Source organism: Hippocampus comes, unplaced genomic scaffold (genome assembly GCF_001891065.2).
Source record: "Hippocampus comes isolate QL1 unplaced genomic scaffold, H_comes_QL1_v1.1 scaffold125, whole genome shotgun sequence".
NCBI classification, from domain to species: Eukaryota; Metazoa; Chordata; class Actinopteri; order Syngnathiformes; family Syngnathidae; genus Hippocampus; species Hippocampus comes.
In genome coordinates, this window is record NW_017805453.1 from 502,183 (window position 1) to 525,530 (window position 23,348).

The following is a 23,348-nucleotide window of genomic DNA, read 5'->3' on the forward strand; positions in this document are numbered from 1 at the left end:
AACAATTTATTTTTCTCCCATACATTAGTAGGTAGTAAACAAATATAGACTGTATTATTACAGATAAGCATAATGTATAACATTACTGTAAATTCTTGTGTACAACACAATCAATCACAAGTCTTTAAAATTGCTTTAAGTGTGCACTGAAAAGAAATAAATGCATCTACTTCATCACGTAATTATGGAATTGTGTATCGTAGCAAAAAAAGTTATGTATCCAGTGTTAAACAATCTTCATACGGTAACTACATTTTCATAAAACAAAGAAATAAACAACATTGTATGGCTTGGTCTTGCAAGATTTGTACAACAAAGTCACCGACGGTATCTTCTTAATTTGCTGTTAGAGGACAAGCTGCTGACAAGACTGGATGTGCTGTAATTGAATCCACATGTGTGGCCAGCATTAGACCCTCAGTGGAATCACTCTGGGTTAGAGTGTATGAACACTTTCTGCTCCTAGAGAATGCCCCTCCCCCCCACACACACCCCCACCCCACACATGAATGAGTCTCAGCTATGATTTTCCAGACATTCATTTCTCAAGTCACAAAAACAAATAGCTGTCTCAGCAGATGTTTTTTGAAGTTAGTTTTCGTTTCTGATTCCATTCAATTTCTTTTGTTTCTTCAGTCCTTTCCTCATTTTGATAGTGTCAGAGATTCTTCACTAACAAAGTCCAAGGTGACATTCTCTTGAATTCGCATACAGATGGATCCTTTATCCTACAGATCAAAATCTTTGTTGAAATCTGTTTCCTTCTGCCATGACCTTTAGAGTACATGCACATAAACAGCCTTGAGGTCTGAACCCAGTTGGTTCTTGGCTACACACTTGTATGTGCCCGAGTCAAAGGCTGAAAGCCTCTGGACTACAAGCGTACCTTGGGGGTGAAGCATTTCACTTCCCAATCGCCTCCCTTGTTGTGCCACTGACAGAATGGAATGATCAGGCAGCTCCCAGGTAATCTCCGGTTTGGGTACACCAATGGCAGCGCAATTGAGCTTAATGGGGGTTCCTGCCATTAAACTCAAGGTAGGAGGTGGCATTGTAGTGATGCGTGGAGGATAGGCAATGATAACAACAGGGACTGTTAGCGCAGCTTCGCCAGCATCATTCCGAGCTCTGCAGACATAGTTCCCTCGGTCATATAGAGTAGTCCCCTGAACAACTAGGGTACCATTCTCTAGCAAATTGTAGCGGCCCAGGACTTGAGGCTGGGTAAGTGTGTGGCCTCCAGGGAGGGTCCAGTAGATCCTGGGTTTTGGACTTCCATCAGATAGACAGTGAAGGAACAGAGGATCGCCGAACATACTGCGTATCATGCCCCTCGGTCTCGTGAGGATGTAAGGCTTTTGCCCCACATCCAAAACGATGAGCTTTTCAATATAGCCCATGATGTTTTTGGCACCACAGCGATATTTCCCAGCATCCTCAATACGAGCGTTAAAGATGACTAAAGACCCATCGTTATCCACCCGTCTGTGGGTGTTTCGCCCACTGCTAAGCCGTGCTCCATCAGGTAGAATCCATGTGATATCTGGCTTTGGGTGTCCATCAGAAGAGCAGTTCAGAACAATGGTTTTCCCCAAAGGAGAGACAATCCGTTCATTGAAAGGGTTTCTAAAAATGGGTCTTCGGAGCATGTTGGTAACCTCGAGTTCTACCACTAATACGGATTCTCCGCCATCATTTGTCGCCATGCAAATGAATTCTCCGGTATCAGTAGGACGTACGTTACGAATTTCTAAAGTCCCATTATGATGGACATTAATCCTACCACCGAAGTACGGCGCCTTCAAAAAGATGTTATCTGGCATTATCCAGGTGATAGTTGGAGTTGGATTGCCTTCAGCTTTACAGTCTATGAGTTTCCTAGAATATTTTGTCGAGAAATCTTTTAATACAGTCCTGTTCTGATGGTAGCCGTTGATCACAGGTGGGTTACCACCAATTTCAAGTTTGTAGACTCTTCTGTTTTCGCCACCTGGGTTGCGAGCTACACAAACATACTCTCCGCCATCGATTGGTTTTGCATTCCTTATATCCAAAGAGCCATTTACGTGCAACAAGTAGCGTTCATTTGATGCTGCTATGACATCATTGGTAGGCAACATCCACAGGATCCTAGGTTTGGGTTCACCAACTGCTTCGCAGTCAAAGCGAATGTTACCTCCGGGTTTCAGTCTGGCATAAGTCTCACTCTTTTGGCGTATCTTGGGAGCAGCAGTCACGACAGTGATATGTACGTGCATTTCATCTTTTCCCACTTGGTTTTCAGCAATACAAGTGTAGTCTCCTTCCTCTGACATCCCAACCTGGACAAAAACGTACATAGATGTAAGCCGTTACGACTGATTTTTTTTTTTTTCAATAAATCATGCAGTTTGACCATAATGGTACTCTGTAGTTCACTCACTTGATTGACATAAAGCGTTCCATTGTCAAACAGAGTATAGCGACGTATTCTCCTTCCTCCATTAAAGGAATCAGCCTGCAGAGCACTGTTAACAACAGTTCCATCTGGAAGGCCCCAGGAGATCTCTGGCTTTGGAGCCCCCGAGGCTTTACAATCGACTTTGAAGTCATTACCATACAGAACCTTCTTCTTGCCATGTGGCTTGTGCTCTATCTTTGCTGGCTTCATTGATACCTTGACCTTCATGAGTTGAACATCATCACCAGATATGCTTTGAGCCATACAGAGATAGTCTCCTGCATCTTTATCAATTGCAGAATTGATGATCAGAGTACCATTTTTCAAAACCTGGAATCTGCTGCCCATCCTAAGAAAAGAAAGTGGAATTAGAGAGGAAGGAAAAGCAGTTGTAAACAATCCCATCATTTACTTGCGTTTCCTACTTCCCTGATTGCATGTTATAAACATTTTTTGCATGTATTAGTTTTACTGCACTAAAAACCAAGAGAAAGCAGACAAAATTCCTGTGATCGAGACTAAATCAAGTTCAAACAATTGAGTATGCAGTCAATAATATTCTGTATGTTACTGAGATTGGTGGCGGAATCTTACCTATGTGATTGGTCTACCACTGCATTGGATGGCAACCTCCACATAATCCTGGGTTCAGGCTCTCCATTTGCTGAGCAGTTTAGGCTGATCTGATCCCCAAAATACAACTCAGTTACATGCTGTGATGTCACCACGATTTTTGGTGCGGATTCTCTTCTCTCAACGGTCAAAGTCACCACCCTTCTCTCTGAGCCCGTGGAGCTGGTGGCAATACATTCATATTTGCCGTTGTCAATTGGAGCCAGATCCTTGATAAGGAGGGTTCCATTATCATAAACAGATATCCTTTTGTCCCAGGCAAATCTTTGCGAATTGACCAACACGCCGTCGTGCAGCACCCAGTGAATCTTGGGCTGAGGGTTACCTTGACCTGTGCAGGGCAGCCATAGGTTTTGTTTTGAAAAAGTCTTCACCTGCTGCCTTTTCTCCTCTAAGATACCTGGTGGAGCAGCAACCACGTGCAGGCGGACCGTAGCAGTATCAGCTCCAGCTAGGTTACTGGCAATGCATTTGTAATAACCTCTGTCAAAAACAGACACCTGTGTGATGATCAGAGTCCCACCAGCTGTCACCGACACCTTTCCATTTGGTGTGTTGTGCTCTCTGACTTGGGTGCGGTTTGCCAGAATCCAGGATATCGTCGGCATGGGCCGACCATCTGCCTTGCATTGAATCTCCACTGTATTTCCTGCATGAGACTTTATCTCTCTCATTTTGGGCTCTAATATACGTGAAGGGTAAGCTACCACGGAGAGAGTGACAATCAGTTTATCTGAGCCATGATTATTCTCAGCAATACAGATATACTGGCCTCGGTCCTTCGTAGTGGCATTCTGTATTGACAATGTGCCATTGCGCAACAACTCGAACTTGCCCATTCTCCCCTTGATGGTAACTGTGTTTCCTGGATGGGAGAAAGAAACAACTTAAGAAACATTCCTCTTTCAAACAACACACCAACCACCAACGCAATAACTGTGACAGTTGTGGCTCCTTGCAAATGTACAGACTCTTTAAATTGACAAGTTACCAGTTTCTTTCGGTCACTTTATCAACTTATAGAGTCTGCAATCGTTTTGTAACTTCTGATTTACTATGATGCCAAGATGCTAAAAAATGCCACGGTGACAATTATAAACATCTTCCAACATACAATACCTGTCTATCCCTTTTATTACCTGTGCTTGTGGAGAAGCGTTTCCAGGATATGACTGGCAGTGGGTCTCCAACAGCTTCACATGGTAAAAAGGCATCTGAGTCTGTCAAAACCGTAAAACTAGCTGCATTGCCACCAAGTATTTTAGGTTTTCTGGTCATGAGCATAGTAGTTGGTTGAGTGCTGGCAACATTAGGGATGGTTGTGGCAAGGACATTTTTTACATTGTTTCTGTTGTATGTATAGATGTAGTCCTGTTCTCCTGTATATATGGTCATTGTCCCAAAAGAAACAGCTTTCTCTGTGTCCTCTTTGGCACTGGTTTCCACCGTAGGTCTGGGTCTTCTTGTAGCTGTTGTGTGACCATTCAGCGTCAGTGTCGGCGATCTGACATTATTGTGGATTCTGTTTTGAGTTGTCGCGTAAGCTTTCTCAAATGTAGGCATTGTGTTTGAGCGGATAAAAGGTGTTCTTGTAGTATAAGAAATGTCCCAGTCGACTTCTTTGGAAGCATAAGTCTGCTGCTCTGATATTCCTGCGCTTCTGTCGATTTCCCTTGATGGTGTATACATTGGAGGTTTGGAGGCACTCTTATGGGGCAATAAAGTTGTCTGGATAGTGTTTGCCATGGTTGTTTTCTTGTTGTCAAATGTATTAGCCGTGCCTATGGCATACGATTGTGTATTTTTCAGTTTCTTTGATGGTCTGTGTCCCTTAAATGGTCTTCTCCGTCCTTGGCGCCCTCTTTTTCCACCAGATCTTGGCCTGGTTGTAGGAAAATCATCTGGAAGTCTACCAGACCCATATGAAAATTCTCTCTCAGGATTTTCTCCTGGGGGTGGTTTGGTGGTAGGCGGGGAGGCAACAGTTTGTCTATGCAGTGGTACTTTAGCAGTGGTGAAGGACTTTGAGTAATAAGTTGGGCTCATTGTCGTTAGAGGCTGAGCAGTGGCCTTCAGAGTTGACAGATCAAAATCTGCAGAGAACAAATCTTCATAGTCGTCATCAAACAAACTGACTTTTATTTCTGTTGTCCTGGTTGGAAATGGAGCCTCAGATTCTGTTGGTAAGTGTGTAGTGATGGTGGGCAAAGTAGTTCGGGTTACAGCTGAAGTCTGAGGTACGGTCAATGTTTCGGTGGGGATTGGCTTTTTTCCATGTATCTTTTTGTTGCCAGCTTTGACTCTTGCCCCAAATTGTGTAGTGGGAGTGGATAGTTCCATATCTGTGGTGGGGTGGAAAAAACAAAAATACATCACTTGTTTTGTCAGTGTTACAACACAGTACTTCTGAAGTTTAAAAAAATGCTTACCTGTTCTCACTTCAATACTGTATGGTACTGTAGTATTCCGCTCAGATGGCTGTATGAGTTTATTGATAATGGATTGTATGTCACTAATTCTGTTGGGTTTAATGATTCTTCTGCGACCGTGGAACATTCTTCTGCGCCCACCTCCTCGACTCTTCTTGTGTGGGATGATATGGATTTGCTGCTTGGAGATGATGGTGGATCCTAAAGGTGGGGATTTTATTGTTTGGGTGGTATGAAAGGTTATTTCATCTTCCCTCCTCTGTGTGGTGGTGACAGCTGTGATTGTGGATTGGCTTTCTGGATCTGAGTGGACAAAAAGCTCCACCGGGTCTGTGCCATCCCTCATTGGAGTAACATTCGGATCAATGGTGAATGAGAACACCTCAGTGGACGTTTCTGGTTCTGAAGGATGTTCTCCAGAGGACTGGAGCTGAGTTTCTTGTGAATAATCTGTAACAGTTTCGAGTTTGGTAATTCTTTTGAGGGAATGAAGCTCTGTAGTTTCATCAAAACCAAAGACGCTTGAGTTGGGTGAAATCAGGTTATAAACTGTGACACCTTCTCTCTCACTCTTAACTGGGGTGTTTGTGTATATGTTCTCTTGAATTGTCATATAATCTGTTGTCAGTTTTGCTCTTTCTTGACTGAAAGTGACGTCATTGCTCTTTTTTGTGACTTCTATTGTGTCCATGTTTTCCATTTCAAATACGCTACCTTTTTGAGAGTTATCTGTAGTGGGCAAAACTGTAGCAAGTAAAATTAGATCATCAGGTACCTCACCAGAGCCAATTTCATTATTGTTTGACAAAACAGTCTTTGAGTCTTTTACTCTCTTTCTTTCTTTTGTGGTTTCTTTTGCTCCATCTTGAGCTTTCTTCATAAATTCAGCAAATTTCTTTGGATCAACTTTCCTAATTGTTGTATCAAAGACCCTATTGCCAAATCCACGTCTTTTGCTGGCTGAAAACCTCCTTTGTCCTATTTGACCCTCTGAAATACCTTTTCCCCGTGACCTCAGTCTGGGATGACGTCGATCAGAAACAAAGGTTTTAGCTTCTTGAGTATATCCATCAGATGGTTTGTAAGATGGGATGTCGCTGACCGTGCTTGTGTTGTCAGTTAAAGTTGGGTCGACCTGGCTCTCCATCTCCATGCCTGATCCGGTCTGATCAAATTCTTTGAAGACCTTAGAGCTTTCCCTTGCTGTCAGCTGAGAAACCAGGAGGTCAACTCCCAAGTGATTAGCTGCCAAACATCTATAAAATCCTTGGTCCCTCCTTGTAAAGTCCTCAATCAATAGGGTGCCATTCTCATACACCTTCTTTTTTCCTTCGGACCCGTCCAGTATTGAGTAGTCTGGGAGTATCCATTGTATTGAGGGCTTTGGACTTCCTAAACTGCTGCAATCAAAAAGAACATGTTCCCCCAGTTTCTGGGATACATGGACACCGTTGACACCTGCCTCCTCCACATCAGGAGACAAGACTGTCACTCGAAAAACCAGAATGTCAGCATCCAAGTAGTTGGTGGCAATGCAGCGGTAGAGGCCCGTGTCCGAGGCGTCTGCACCCCGCAGAGTGAGCTTTCCTTCAGCGGTGATTATGATCCTATTGTCCTCGCTGACGTAAGGGGCTCGCACCTTGATACCATCTGGTAAAATCCACTCCAACAAAGGCTTTGGTTCTCCTCGGACTTGACAGATCAACTGAACCACCCCACCTGCACAAAAAAAAAAATGTAAACGTTGTAATCAATTTTACAAATATGTGTTATGCAATGAAAGCAATCCAACACTCACCTGTTATTATAGTTTGCTCAGTTTTGGTTTCATTGTCTTTCTTTATCATGGTCCAGGAATAGTGGTCTTTCTTTGGGACGGTGTTCTCCACCCGTAGCTTGACAACAGACCGGTACTTGATATGCAGAGTAGAGAAAGTAGTTGTAGTACGGTCAAGCTGCAATTGAACCTCACCTTGCATCAGCCAAGCAGGAACGGCTTTGATTTCAGCATCAATATTTGTGTGTAGTTCATCCTCACCCGTTTTCTTTTGATTATATCGGTACACCATTTCGGGACTTTTAGTCAACAACAAACCCCTCTCAAGGGTCATGGGAAACTCACTGTAGGCTGCCAGGATTTGCCACAAATGTTGGATATGTTCATTGTCAACGTTGCATACCAAATATGTAGTTATGGTAGAAATTAGTTCAGTGATATCGTCACCCCCCTCCTCTTCCATGGTAAGTGAGAGGTTTTCAAAATTAGATGGCCTCTGGACAGTGCATGACAGGCTGGCATCATTGTGAAACTGATCTGTAAAGTTCATTTGAATGGAGCCTAGTGGGGCAATAAAGTCGCTTGGGGAAACTGGAGTGAAGTCCCCTTCATCCAAGCTGATGTTTTTCTGCTTTAGATGGGGCTGGATCCAAGGTTTGGTACAAGTGAAGGCATCACGAGGAAGAAGGGAGAGGCGGCTCTTCTGGTAAAGGGTTGGATTTTCACAAATGGGACACAGTTGGCCTCGAGGATATCTTCTGTCCCGCTTACATTTTAGCACCCCTGGAATCATTCAAATACAATTGTTAGCCTGTTGTAGAGAATGACTGACGCATACCTTTACCTTTCTTTGACTCTTACAGTCTCTCTGTATCTCGGTTACGAATTGCTGATGACCGTTTGTGACAAGCTTATTGGCCACTTCTGTCAGAGAACATAGTACACTGAAGTACACTGTTGATCAATTGATAGGTGTCATCTTGCTTTCATAATGTCAAAATATCAATAGCATTGTTGACCTGTTTAAATACCAAATCTATTTAGAATGGGAAACACTTGTTGGGACTTTAACGTTTCAGCTCCTTGTTCGAGAACAGCAAGTAGAGCAAAAATTACTGAAACATTCATCAGCTCGACAAAAGTTGAGAGACGGTCAGTTTAAGTTCACCTGTAAAAATTATATATTTACTTTGCAATTCATCCTGAAATTTCAGCCGTGAGCCAAATATCCCTAACTAGAAAAAATGCATCACACAGGCTATTCTACTCACCAGTATGCTTCTGCGTCCATAGTGGGAACCAGTTCATACGACAATCACATGCCCATCGGTTGCCATGGAGAAAGAGGTTCTCCAGTTGGCTGCACCCAGAGAAAACCTCTGCAGGCAGGGTAGTGAGGAGATTGTCAGACAGGTGGATGGTCCTCAATGAGGACAACTTGAACACTTGGCTGTGTCTCAGGGTAATAAATGTGTCTGGGTGGAGCTGTTGCAAGTGGTTTCCCTCCAGATGGACCAACTGTAGATTAGTTAGGCCGTAGAAAGCCTCTGGGTTGATGAAGTCAATGTAGTTGTGGTCCATGTGGAGTCGCTGCAGACTTTCCATGCCTTTGAATGTCTGTTTGTTGAGCTCCTTGACTTTGTTATAGGACATCTTGAGGACCTTAGAGAATACAATCAACACATTAGAGTCATTGATATATACATTTTCTATTCTGGGCAAGACGCACCTATTCTCGTTTTGGTTACTCATTTTGAGGGTTTTCACCTGTAATGATCGTAGATCCTGAAATGCTCTGTCCTCGATGCTGTGAATAAGATTGCTGTGCAGCATCAGTATTTCCAATTTCTTCAGACCCGAAAGAGCATTCTCTCGCAAGATGGTTATACTGTTGTACCTGCAAATGGAATATGATGTTCAATGGGGGCAATGTCATTAAATGTTATTATTTGTATGAAAGAAACTAGGAGATGTGGAATGGCCCTTTTGGTTTGGACTGAAAAATGAACCATACTAAAGGTTAACAGGTGTATAATTTCCTTAAAAGGGCTTCCACACAGGGACACGGGTGCTGACACGGGTACTTTCAGTTGGTTGAATAGACTCAGGTTTAGTCGAGCCTTACTTACATTGATCTCATTTGGTGGAGGATATTACAATGGAATAGCTGCACTGGTGGGGGTTAATTAGAAGAGGACTTAAGTTGAGGTTTTCTTTAGTTTTGTTTGTTTGTTGTTTTTGTACAGCAGTTTAGTTTTCTTGGTTGGTTCATACTTTGTACCAGTAGGTGGCAGTCAAGCACATTTGTTAGCCACCCACCATAAAATTCTACCAGAAGAAGAAGGGGAAGTAGGTAGCTCATTAGCAAATGAGATGAGACACGGGTGAGTACACCTCTTATCTGTTCCTCAAAGGAGACAATGAGAAGGCATAGGTCAAATTGTGCCATGACACTAAACAAAATGCATTTAATTAAAGAGTACCCACAGGTTTAAAAGGCCGTTTGAGTCTTCAAAGCTATCTTGTTGTGACGTCAGCAAATTGGGACGCACAGACAAAGTTATCTTGTACCTCCAGGTGCATCGTTTAGGTGAACTAAAGCACAGGCATGTCCCTCAAAAAATTAAGCATGTTTAGAAGCATTTTATTGATATAATTACCAACGATTCAGTCTGCTAAAGATTACAGAGAAAAGTGGAATCTCACCCAAGGTTAATTCGTTCCACAGCTGGCTGGATGTGGGCAGGCACCACGTTCAGGTAGCGAAAGGTGCAGTGCACTTCCGCGGGCACGGAGCACACGCACGAGTTGGGACAGTCGCCCCAAACGGGGGACACAGCGGCCAAGAGCAATAACAGAAAGCCCAGGGAGAGCAAACACCTCCGCAGGTAAGAGCCTCTGCAAGCGGTCATTGTGCACGGAAAACTCATTTGGCTCGTAAATTACAACCCACCTAGAGACAGGAAAGCACACTGTGGTCAGGATAACAGAGTTGACTAATTCTTTCCAAAGAGCAGTGAAATTGATGTAAAAGTTTTGAGCTGTTTGTGAAATTCAGACAGAAAATGGAGTAAATGTAGGCCAATCAAAAAAAAACCCAAAAAGCTGTACAGCTGCATTGAAAATTATTCAGGCTTATTGTAAAAAAAAACAAAAAAACTAATGTGTGGGTTTCTTGTGGGGGGGGGGGGGTTGATGTGTAAGTTTTAAAGACTAAGTGAAGCTGTAGTCAAACAGCAACAGTTGAGTAGCTACTTTCAATTGCCAGAATGAAACGGAAGCATATGAATTTAAAATTAAACGAAATGTGATCAAATAAAATCTACAGTTGGACAAATCAACCTTTTGAGTTACCTACTTTTAATTTGGCAAATTTGCAAAAATCTTAACTAAGAATGGCCATTTCTAATACACTTATTTTCATATCAAGCTGTATAAATTGCTCTTGTTTTGTTGACTCATTGAAAAAAAAGTTTAACTTTGTAAATATGACTTGCTGCCGTGGTTGAATAATGAAATGCATGCACTGCAAGTCTTCAATGTAAAAATGGTGCACACCTTGCTATATGACAAAAAAGGCACACGTTCTAATATGTTCTGCCCTGAAATTTTCTTTTCATTAGTATGCTCTTGTACATGAAAACAGCGCTCTGATGGAAATGCAGACAAGAATAATGTTATTTCACCCTCACCTGTACAAATATCTCTGTTGCCACGGTTCAAAACAAATTAGAGATCCAGTAGAATAAAGTGGTCCACTCTCAGTCCCAATAAGCCTCCAGATAGAATCCACAGAACGGCCCGCTGCATGTGGAGAGCATGTCTAAAGGAGCGCTTCAAGCCGAAACTTCTTTTTGGTCTTCTCAGCCCCCCGCACTCCCCCTTGCCTTCCCTCCTCTTTGCAACCTGCCCGAATGTAATCCTGGAGTAGCTGTGAAATATAAGGCCTGCTGGAAAAAGCACACATCTGTTGGGAGTGCTAAACCTAGCCAAAATAGTGGAGCTGCTCATCGCCGCCAAGATCATCGTATTTCACTTATCTGTTTATATTTCAAGGGAGGACTCTGAGAAGAAAACAAAAGTTTAAAATTAATTTGTTTAAAGTGACCTTTTCTTTCATTCAGCTCTTGTGTGTATTAATATTTTGTCTTAATTTTTGCTTTGCTTTTTTTAATGACAAAATAGTATCGGCAGGTGCCTCCCTTCTTCTGTCTTATAAAATATCACATAATAAATACAGTATCTCAAGTATGACGTTGACATAAAGGTTGTAATGAATCTCAACACTTGGTATCGTCACCGATACCAAGGAACCGATAACACTCGTCCTTTTGAGACAGAGTTTCCATCAAGCCAATGTCGGATCATTTTATAGAAAGAACTTTCGTGTATTTCTGACAATAGTCAGAAAAAAGTTACTCTGCAAAAGAGAACTTACACTCAGAAAAAAGAAACTTACTCACCCTGGGAATTTTAGTTTTTGTTCAAAATAAATTTTGTTAAAGTTGGAGAATAGTGCTGCTGATACAGCTGAAAGTTTTATCACATTTCACATCAGCTGATGTTGATATATAGTATAACTATTCAAAATAAGAAAAAAATAGATTAAAGATAAAACAAAACCATCCAAAGGAAAAATACCATTCATATTTCAAAATATAGGTACATCGCGGGTTACTTGTTACTTTGTTTCAAAAAAGGTAAATTATTGATGCAATTTAAGCCCGGGGGTGGGGGGGGGGATGCTCAGATTGGCAAATGTGTCCTCAAGAAAAATTCATTCATTCATTTTCCAAACCGCTTATCCTCACAAGGGTCGTGGGGGTTGCCGGAGCCTATCCCAGCTGTCTTCGGGCAGTAGGCGAGGGACACCCTGAACCAGTTGCCAGCCAATCGCAGGGCACACGGAGACGAACAACCATCCGCGCTCACACTCACACCTCGGGACAATTTTTGAGTGTTCAATCAGCCTGCCATGCATATTTTTGGAATGTGGGAGGAAACCGGAGTACCCGGAGAAAACCCACGCAATCGCGGGGAGAACATGCAAACTCCACATAGGAAGGCCGGAGCTGAAAGTGAACCCAGTACCTCTGCACTGTGAAGTCGACGTGCTAACCACTCGACTACCGGGCCGCCCCCTCAAGAAACAATTTATCAGTAACGTTCATGGCTTTATAAAGTGGTCATGTGGTCCAATGAGTCCGGACTGAGCTTTTTTTCTGGAGTGATGGGTACATCAGAGCAAGAGAAGAGCTGTCAAGCCCAGTGCCTACCCTCCAAGCCAGTTGGGGCTGCGATGTGGTTTTCGGACTTGCTAGCAGAATACTTAGGCAGGTATATATAAGTGTGGAGTTTTTCTTCTCTGGTGGCATCGTCGAAGATCACGATGCCAGACTTCATTAGTTACGGTACATAGCGAAAAGGTGCTGAGTCAAAGCATTGATTTTTTTTTTTTTTTTTTTTTTAACTCATGGATTACTCACCACAGCCACCATTTTGAGAATCTTAATATGTCTGCCCGGACTCACAATCTTTGCTAGCAGTTAAGGGAACTTTGTTCCCAAGTATCATAGTTGAATTCGATGCCACAGTGAGTACGCACTAATCATAACCTTGCTCTCATCCTTAACTTAAATGATAGTACTCAAGATGAGCGTCTTCATGCGTTTTAAACATCAGCTGTGTCATTTTCAAAATCGTTCCAACAGCTTGACTCAAGGAAACTCCTCTGAATGTTTAACATGCTTTCGACGTGTGGCTTGCTTGTGTACCGGCATACCTGAGTCACTCAGTTGTAATCTCGATCCGCGAAAGAGGACACATCAGGGTTTCATTGTTTCACAATAACCATGTATGTTTTGCCTCGCCACGAATACTTGAATACGTTCCGCATCCTCACTTTTGAATATCAATAAGTGAAGCAAATTGAACTCAACTTTGGACAGACCTGCTCAGGCACCTTAGCCTCTGCATTCTGGACCAGGGGCTCTTTTCTTTGGTTGAAAGGCACACAAGAATTCTATTTATGGACGGGATGAACTTTCAGTCAGACTGGAACCACAAAGGAATAAGCAAGGAGATCAGATAGCCTTCTCATAAACGGGTGGATGGATGATTCATGTGCATGGAATGAGGGGATAATGGGGATCTTTTATCTGTTGCTTCAGATCACTGGGAAGATTGGATGGCTCGTATGTTTGTGTCTCCACTGTTGTTTGTTCCAACATCTGGATGCCGCGTAATTTGGATGACAGTCTTCCCTTCTCAGCACCTCCTTCCTTTTGGATTCAAGGCAGTACGGAAACCCATTAAGTGCTTCAGGTCAAACGTCTTCTCCTCTTCTTACTTTGACTTGAGCTCTCACCTGCTAATGCAAACACGCTCACCCCCCCACCCCCCGTTCTCATCCTTTGCAGTCGGTTGTGATACAAGTATGAATAAATTCAATTATACAGGACTCAGGGTTTATCCCCTCGAGCCAAAGTGAATTTAATCTGCTAAAAGAACTGATTTTCCTCCTTGCCAATGTTAATTATGTTCTGGCCTCAGTGGCGTCTATAAATGAAAAGTTAAGCCTATTCTTGGGTAGCAATAAGAAGCTTGGAAGGCTGAGGAAGGAGGATGAATTGGGAATTGCATAGATTTGCAATTTTTTTTTTTCTTTTTTGGTGTATTGGTGTGTGTTGGATCGGGGAATACTATGAAGCACGGATGTGATGTTTGTTTGTTAGTCTCCTGATCACATTGCGGATTCTGGTTCAACTTCCTTTTTGGACAAGGACATTCATTCCTCTTGACTTCAATAATAAGTTGGGCAAAGGACCAGCTAGCTCTGTTGTTCTTCGAACAACAATACTCAAAATGTGGTCCGACTGTTACTTTTCCATATTTGCTTATTGTGACTCATTGCAGGAAAGTAAGTGTTCACTTTGCCTCTTTGTGTAGTCAGTTTAAAGGCCAAAGTGATGACTGAAGAAAAAGTCACACCAAGCTGGTAGGCTTTTAGGTGTACATGTGGACACATTCACTTAACTCGCCGTCGAGGTGTAGCATTGCGCGACATCACACTGAGGGGTGAATCTGATACTTTACAAGAAGGTAAGCAAAAATATTAATATTGTCGCTCGTGCTACACCACTGAATTCTGGATCGATGCCCTTGGACTGGATCGTGTAGAATGTTCCAGCAGATGAGTGTATAAATTTTTTAATAATAATAATAATAATACATTTTTTTTGTAAGCTCCTTTCACAGCACTCAAGGACACTTTACAACCAAGAGCAAACAATAAAACCACAGATAAAATTATAAATAAAAGAAGAGATAGATTTAAGTTGAATATGCAAGTCTGAATAGGTGGGTTTTGAATGTGGGAAGTGAGTCAATATTACGAATACTGGGTGGAAGTGAGTTCCAGAGTTTTTTCTCGCTACTTGGTGCAGTCTTGAGTCTTTAAATGAAGGGGCACCAGTGTTGGAGAAGGATATCATCTTACATGAGAAGCCCCCTCAACATCCTCTGCCTTTTTCCACTTTTGTGGGAATCTGTCCTAATCATTAAATTTCCCTTGTTTTGCATGTGGTCAGTCTCACAGTAGCTGATTTCAATTTTCTACATTCTCGACCCAAACCCATCGAAAAGCTGTTTAAAAAGAGGGAGGTTGCAAAAAGGCTCAGATGTTCTGTAGCCCCCTCAGATGAATGCCACATGGCAGAATTGATGAATTCATCTTTGTTGCCTGTCATTAATCTGGCATTTTGCTGTATCCTCACAAGGGTGGCGGGGCGTGCTGGAGCTCATCCCAGCCGTCTTCGGGCAGTAGGCGGGGGACACCCTGAACCGGTTGCCAGCCAATCGCAGCGCACGAACAACCATCCGAGCTCACATTCACACCTAGGGACAATTTCGAATGTTCCATTAACCTGCCATGCATGTTTTTTCGAATGTGGGAGGAAACCGGAATATCCGGAGAAAACCCACGCAGGCATGGGGAGAACATGAAAACTCCACACAGGAAGGCTGGAGCCGAAATCAAACCCTGCACCCCTCTGCACTGAGAGGTCTACGCGCTAACCACTAGACCACTGGGCCGCCGTCATACAGAATATCCAATAAATTCATAATGTCCAGAAACCCTTTCATTGTATTAAAATTTCATCAGGAATCTGGACAAAAAAGTCAACCTAAGCTGCAGTCGATATGAATATTCATTACGCATAGGAAGCCTTTACATTTACCCACTGATCAGTTCAGAGACTTCTGCAGGGCTACAGAAACCGGAATTTGCTCTTATTTTTACTCTGAGACATTATTGGCGCACTAAACTCACACCTGGCCCTTTTGGCATTGACCCCTTCCTGCTTATATATATATATAAATGGGTCATCCATGTCAGTGTGTGTAAATCGTGGTGGTTCTACAACAGCCACGTCATGTTCACCGCCACTACGTGGGCTCTGCAGCCTGCTGCTAAACGAAGTCCAGTGGTTTGAGGCATTTGGAGTATTGTCTATTTTACTCCTCCACACTGTGCACGGAAACCAGATGGCTGTCACCTGTTTGACGGATTGTCCGCAATACCTCTCATCATGCCAGAAATATTGTGAACCAAAGTGGCCAGAATTTTGATAAATGAATTTGTTCTTTTTGTTCCAAGGTTTTTAAAGAGAAGATCTTTGTTCCAGTGAGGAAAATTGATATCACTAGCATTGCCGACCAAATGTAGGCTTTCGCTCTTTTCAAGCAACAACATCAAGCAACAACATCAAGCTCCTCACGTGACAGAACATCTTACATGTATCAATTAAAACCCCGTGACTCATGAGGACCTTTTTCATTGTACTAGTTCTACCTGGAGACAGCCTGGTTCCGCCCTGTAGTCCCTTTTCGATTACCCTTTTGGGAGCCGTGCACATGCCTATTTCCTAGTTTCAAGCAAGCGAGACAGTGATAAAAATGCAATACCTGTACACAGTTTTACAACAATACTTACCATAGTTACACTTTCATATGTACCTGTGGTTGAAACATTTCTTTACTTATTTAAACCTTGTTGTAAATATATTTATGAGCCGTGCACATGTCACTGGTTTGATTCAATGAGTGCCAGTCCCTTCTTTCAATACAGTATATCCACTTTCCTTTGGAAACCTGTAATGTGACAGCGGCCATCGATGCTGTTGCATTGGGCCTTCCAGACGAGACCAATAACAAAGTTCCACTGCCTGGTTTGACCCTGTGATGAATAGCAATGATTGCCATTCTTTTACATAGTTTATGCTGAGGTGAAACACCAACAATACCCGCATTAATTTGTACTGTTGGCTTTAACATTACAATTTTCAATCTGCTGCTGCATTTTGTCGCGCTTTGCAAAAACTACCCTCACAGATTATTCATACGCTCTTGATTTATCTTAGCCTCTTTCGCCTGTGTTACTCTCCTGCTTTGTATTACCAGTCTGGTTTTATTGAGCTTTCTGATGTATGAGCAAAAAGCGCAAAACTTAATGCTCAGAACTTCCTGCCGTGCTGTGTGGCAATAGCCAATAGACATTCCATAGATTACTGTACAGCCAGGGGCTCCCTTCACTTGGACATCATGCAGTATGTTTCTGCTGGCCTTGGGGATCCTGCACCATGAGCACAAAGCTGTTCTCTGCTACCTTCATATCCGCCATAATAAATTCTTGCCGAGTGGTCACCGGGATGCCGACAGTTCCAATGAAACCTGTGCAGTTCATCAGCGCTCATATGGGATATAGAGGGCCCACCGGTTTTATATAATGGTGTTATAATCCTGTCAGTTTGTCATCAGTAACTGTCATCGGCACCATATCATACACGTGGGGTAGCCCCGGAACTAGAGATGTTATTTCAGCCATACTCTTATTTGTCAGATCACCTAAATTAACTGACATCAGGTCCCCCTATGTTAGTTATTAATGTTCGCATGTCACTGAAGGGCTGAAGGGCTCGACTGAGCATTGTACCGCTAAATACTGTATGCTGGAGTAGATGGTAAGAAAAATGAAAGTTTCATGCGTTCCCTCCCCATCTTGTACAGCAAACCATTCACATTTACCCAATTTGACTACATTTGTGTTTCATAATGGCGCCATTAATGGTGGAGCGCACTCCCTTGATGCTTCTGAAAATGTCAGTCTTAAAATGAAAACTTTCAAATGGACATGTACAAGTCTATTTAGATTCCCAAGAACGATGCTATTTTGTAGAGATTCGCAGCACACAGTTGAATCATCGCAGAGTTTGGTAATGGCGCCATCTGCTGGGCGCAAAGCTACACAGCAATTCTTAGCAAAATCATGAACATTTCTTTTGAATCAAATGCTGTATTAAGTTTTAATTTTGACATGTTTTGCTGACGGCCTTTTTGCGGGAATGAATAGAATTCTTTTTAATCATTATTAGTAGTAGTATTGAGAATTACAGTGTCGCTTTTATGACAGTTATGCTTTATATCAGTCAATGTATTCATCATTCATGACTTACGGTTTTGCTACATTCGAATAATAATCACGAATCACTACTGATCTGAAGAATTTCTTATCGAACAAAAACAATCCCATTAAGGAGAAAAGGCTCGACTTTGATTAATTCTATCTCGACACGATTATATTATGTTGGAGAAGAACAATTCATTTGCCCTGTGTAAGTGGATACGCTTCTTCTTCTTTGTGGAATCAATATCTGCCGATATCAGAGTTCATGTGGATTGAGGTGAAAGACTCCAGCATTCCTGATCACACAAGTGTTGCGCAGCCGTCGACTGATAGAGCGCTAATCCCCTTCGGTTTCTTAGTAGCAGTCCCATGATCATGAGGCAGCTTGTTGAAAGAAAAATACATCTTAAGGTCCATGCTGCTGCTGCTACTGCGGTCCCTGTTCTTGTAATCCTTCTGTCAGTGTTGGGTATATGCTACAGTACTTGGAAAATGAAGTGTGCTAAACTCCAATTTATTCCACTTTAAATGAAGCTTAGCTACATGAAGCTACCCACCGGAATATTGTAGCAAGCTAAGCTACCATAAAACGACAAACGTCGGACAAAGTGATGTTTTTGTTGAATGTCAGTCCACCCTACTGTACCTCGTCAATGATTTAGACATTCTCGTGTTGTCCCTTGGCGGTATAAATAAACACTGAATTCTAAAATCGTTGGATCCTCGCGCATCTCATGAACACTGTAAAGCAGGAGGAGAGGTGGATGGAAAATTTGGAAAAATTGTACCCAGGTAACAGGACTGTTACTTTAAAATAAAAGGACTCAAATAAATGTCAAAAGTAGTACTCCAAATAATTGCTTGTCTGAACCGTTTACTCGGTAAAAAACAAACAAAAACGACTCAAGTACTGAGTAACTGGTGTGTAACTTTAGATGTTGATTTCTTTTTTTTCATGAAAATTAAAAATTAAAAATGAATATATTATTGGTGCACAAATTCAGCCATTGTCCAACTGTAACTAAAACAATAAATACAGTCTTTAATGTACAAAATAATAATAATGAAACAATTTATTTTGCATTCTTCAAGAAGGACCATCAAAGGAGAACTTCTACTTGCTGTGCGATTCTATGAAGTCACTGTGCTCTTTAAGCTTGTTGGGGTGGGTCCTCTGTTGACAGAAAAAAATATCCGATTCAGTGGCCTCTATTTAAAACGACAACAATACATGCATGGCGTCTAACAGAAGAAACGTTTTCTTGATTTCACCAAAATGATTGCATGAAAAAGCCTCCTGGTAAATTGATAAAGTATACGTTTTTAATAGCTATTGTATGATATAGCTGGTACCCAAGTTGCAGGACATCCATGGAAGTCTGTGTGTGCGTGCGTGCGTGTGTGTAAGCCGTTATGACTGTGAAACGCATATAAATGTATTGTCTCCTCATCATAGTATTATAGTTACACAACAAACTGATGAATAACTTTTGAAATGACAATTCAAGCATCATAGTTTTTTCAAGATACTGCAAAAAGCGGTTTGTTTGGGGCAAGGAAAAATGCTTGCACTATCCAGATATTGGCTGTGTGATGATTTGAGTGTTTGGCACAAATTTGAGCAAGAATCATGGAAGTTGATGCAAATTATTTGCTTTTACCGGCCATAAAAAAAAAAAAAAAAGATGTAGCGGGCCAGTTGTAGTCCCCGAGAGTTGAATTTGACACCTCCGGCCTACAGCATTCACTCAAAGATCCACATTTAACAGTTTGGTTACACATGACATTAAAACTGTTAGCATGTGTGCAGCCCAAAAAGTAAAGAGCCATAGAAAAATCTCAATTACCGCAACGTTCTTTCTCATGTTAGACGTTGTGCTTTGCTAAGCTGAAATGTCCACATTTGGGCAGAACAGATGCTGCATCCTCCGAAGGCCAAATTTGAAGGCCAAGTGATGTAACTTCCAGTGCGCCTCGACCGCATGCCGTTGTTCTAATTCACGCAGTCTTGGAATCTGGCCTTTTTTTTCCATGGAGAAGGGCCTTGAACGAAGGCTGCTTCAAGCACACTTTCGTAGCCTCCTTTGCTCGGCTCTTTTTCGACACTTTCTATCAGCCGAGCATACTGCCGCCATCTTAAGGTGGTATAGAAGACAGTCAAGTGAGAGTCACCAGGCCTGTCCAAATTGGCCAGTCGGCCATGGTTTATGCAGTCTACACGAGGAGGAGCTTGAGTCGTCGGAGGACGCAACCTACGAACTTGGACACGGCTAATGACGGCAGATCTATTCTGAAATGGTTATTTTTCAAACACCTAAATGTAATTATTAGCCTAATGTGAGGCCAGGGGTATTCTTGTTGAAACTGAGTATTGCATGCTGATGTATCCTTCACTTTTTCTGCTATTTTTCACGGAAATGAGGCATGGAAGATGGTGAGAGTGGAGGAGCGTGAATGCACAATTTTGGTTGGACAGGTGTCAGAAGAGTGGATAAGGATCGCCAACCAGCATGGTAAGTGCTAATTACAATATAATACAATACATCCTGATTTATATAGCGCTTTCACAACAGCTACAGCTGTAACAAAGCGCTTTAAAACACAGTTAACATCAAGTTAAATAAGAAACACAACACGTGACATAAAACCAAGGACAGTTGTGCAATCTGAACCACTCTTCTCTCATTCGCTTGGTTGTCTGAAGCAGTTTGAGATGAATGAGGAGAGAATCAAAGTGACAGGTTGTTTCGGTCTCAAGCCTTCAAATCAAATCCAGTTGCTTGGCCCGCGTTTTGAATTATCAGTCACTCATCAGTCTGTTCATTTTTTTTTGTTTTGTTTTTGGCGGAGTCGAGAAATTCCTCGATGTTTCCATTAACTGAATCCATCATTTCCTTAAATGTTTGATGTTCAGTGACTACGAACTGCCGGGGAAAAGAGTGGTTCTAAACAAGTCATTTCAAAATGATACCTTGCCCCAGTTTGGTGGTATTTGTCAACAACAAATAGCTTAATTTTTACAAGAACGTTATTCTGCTTTGTATTTCTACATATCATTTATTAAAGAAACGATTTAAACGGGGTTGGCCCGGTGGTTCAATGGTTAGCGCGTTGACCTCACAGTGCAGCGGTGCAGGGTTCGGCTCCGGCCTCCCTGTGTGGAGTTTGCATGTTCTCGCCGTGCCTGTGTGGTTTTTCTCCGGGTGCTCCGGTTTCCTCCCACATTCCAAAAACATGCATGGCAGGTTAATGGAACACTCAAAATTGTCCCGAGGTGTGAGTGTGAGCGCGGATGGTTGTTCGTCTCCGTGTGCCCTGCGATTGGCTGGCAAGCGGTTCAGGGTGTCCCCCGCCAACTGCCCGAAGACAGCTGGGATAGGCTCCAGCACCCCCCGCCACCCTTGTGACGATAAAGCGGATCGGAAAATGGATGGATGGATGGAATTTCGTGGGAGCCAAAGTTTTCAACTGCAACTGTTTCTTATCACGTCAAAAAAATGTTCTCAGCACCCTTCCACTTGGAATAGAATCCCCCCTCCTTGACATGCTGCTATAGCGTCTCCTCTGCAGGAGTTCTGCGAATTCAAAAGTTTGAAACATGCTTGCCGCTGAGGCGGGACTTCGCCAGTGGCTTTCGTAATTCTCGAGATGTCACGTATGGCCTCCAGGGAGGTTTAACTCGTGAAATTGCGAGTAAAAGATGAGCTAAGTGCACGTTTTAATTAATGCAAGAACACTCTATCTTTCATCCCCAGCAGGGTATTCGGTGTTGACGCGGCATCGCGCAGCAGGGCTCAACACGGAAAACATCCACTCACACGCTCCTTGACACGCTTCGCCAGAACTTACGCAAGAGTGAAGGGCTTGATGAAAGATTGAGCAACCAAATGAGGTGGTCGCCGGAGTGAAGGACGGAGGTTGAGGAGTCGGGGGAACTCCCAGAGTGTCTGAAGAACAGTTTTGTATTCAGAAAAGTCATTTACTATTCCAGCGCTTTACCAATAGCAGTGATCCAGTTGGAAGCTGAAGTTCATTTCACATCTCTGTTGGATGCGTACTTGCCAATTTCACTGGCTAATTTCGGAAATTATGACCCATAAGTAAACAAAAAGTTACATGGATGCTGATGGTCCTCCCAAAAAAAAAACGAAAACAGTAAAATCTAGTTTGTCCAACTTACAACCACCAACTGTATTTTCTTTGGCCTTTTTTTTTTTTTTTTTTTTGCCAAATTGGCTCAGGTTAAGGCTGGAGTAGGTGAAACAAAGTACATCCATAATTTTACATTGACATAAGCGTCATTTCAAACAAGCCCTGTCAGAATCTAAGTACTATTGTCCGGCGTCGTGTCAGTTTAGAGATGATCGCCTTTTGCCAGGTGAATGATTGAGGAGAAATGTTGATTCCTACTTCCTGTTTTTGTTGCCTCTTCCTGTTAGCTATAAGGAATTACAGTTGCTAAAGACCAACTTTTACTGAAAAGAATGATTTGGATCTCTGATGATGATGGTGGTGGTGGGGGTGTTGCAATCAGGTAAGGTGTCAATTTCTTCCTAGTCGCTTGGGCTCTAGCTCTGGTGCATGCTTATCACTTATAAAGGGTATTTTTTTTTTTGTAACATCAACCGCCGCTGTTTACGGAGCATAGGGACCTCCACGGCCCGCAAATAGTGACAATTTGCATGTAATTGACATGCACATTGGAATGCAGGGGGGCGTAAAACAAAATTAAATTCTTCGACCAAAAAAAGACAACAAAAACAATGAATCACATTCAAAATACATTTTCCACGAAAACATGGGGAAACTAAAGATGGGTGGAGGGGGGACAAAAAACACTAATATTTAGAGGTAAATGGAAAAAAAACCCTGAAAAATAAACCATGAATATGCAAATCCCTGGATGCTGAACCCCGAGGATGCGTCGACTGCCGAGTCATCCCCGTCCATTTTAGTTCTAGATTCTAGGTCAATGGTTTTTGTCCAGTTAACCAATTCTAACGCTTATCTATTTAGATTGTAATTCCACTCTTGACCACGAGATGGGAACACACAATTTACTTTGAGAGAGCGTAAATTTGAAAGAATACAGTAGCATGAAGTTATCAGCACAGCATAGGTTTTTGTTTTTTTGGTCAAATTATTGTCATTCCGTGTATTTTTACTTTTCAAACTTCAACGAGACAGTTATACTTGATTTTGTAATGTACAGCTTTGGTTGTTGACGTATATTGGTTGCTGTTAAGTTTGTTGGTTTGAAAAATACACGTTATCCGAACAAACTATTTTAAATTTATTTTTTTTATTGAACGTCATCTGCATTAAACATGCTATTGAAGACATGGAAAAAACAATGACTGTAGGTTCGTTTTGGACTGGACATCTTTGGGCATGATTATTGATGTATATTGTGAGATAAGTTTGGTAGTTTAAAACAGGACTTATTTACTGTAAACACAGAGATTGCTGCACATTTTTTTTAAATCCATCTCTTGCCATCAATGTATAATGTGTTTGTGTTTTTCAAGACCTTAAAAAAACTGTAAAACGCTATCAAAAACATGCGTAGGATATTTCCATATCATAGATTTCACCTTGTCTTTT

The 23,348-nt window shown here is 42.1% G+C and overlaps 2 protein-coding genes across 2 annotated transcripts in view; one reads left to right on the top strand and one right to left on the bottom strand.

Annotated features, from left to right (window-relative positions):
- Nucleotides 1–503: 503 nt before the first annotated feature.
- Nucleotides 504–11,140, bottom strand: igsf10 (immunoglobulin superfamily, member 10). Its single transcript, XM_019874337.1, has 10 exons — nt 10,972–11,140; nt 9,986–10,232; nt 9,047–9,176; nt 8,551–8,941; nt 7,301–8,062; nt 5,503–7,221; nt 4,213–5,415; nt 3,035–3,938; nt 2,423–2,789; nt 504–2,321 (listed from the first exon to the last, which is right to left on the bottom strand). Exons 2-10 carry the CDS (start codon nt 10,207–10,209, stop codon nt 777–779), a joined length of 7,245 nt encoding a protein of 2,414 aa, XP_019729896.1. The 5' UTR covers nt 10,210–10,232; nt 10,972–11,140; the 3' UTR covers nt 504–776.
- Nucleotides 10,080–23,348, top strand: part of aadac (arylacetamide deacetylase) — a 21,824-nt gene continuing 8,555 nt past the window's right edge. Inside the window, exon 1 of the mRNA XM_019874338.1 lies at nt 10,080–10,167. The gene's annotated coding sequence lies outside the window, so the exon portion shown is untranslated. The remainder of the gene's footprint in view (nt 10,168–23,348) is intronic.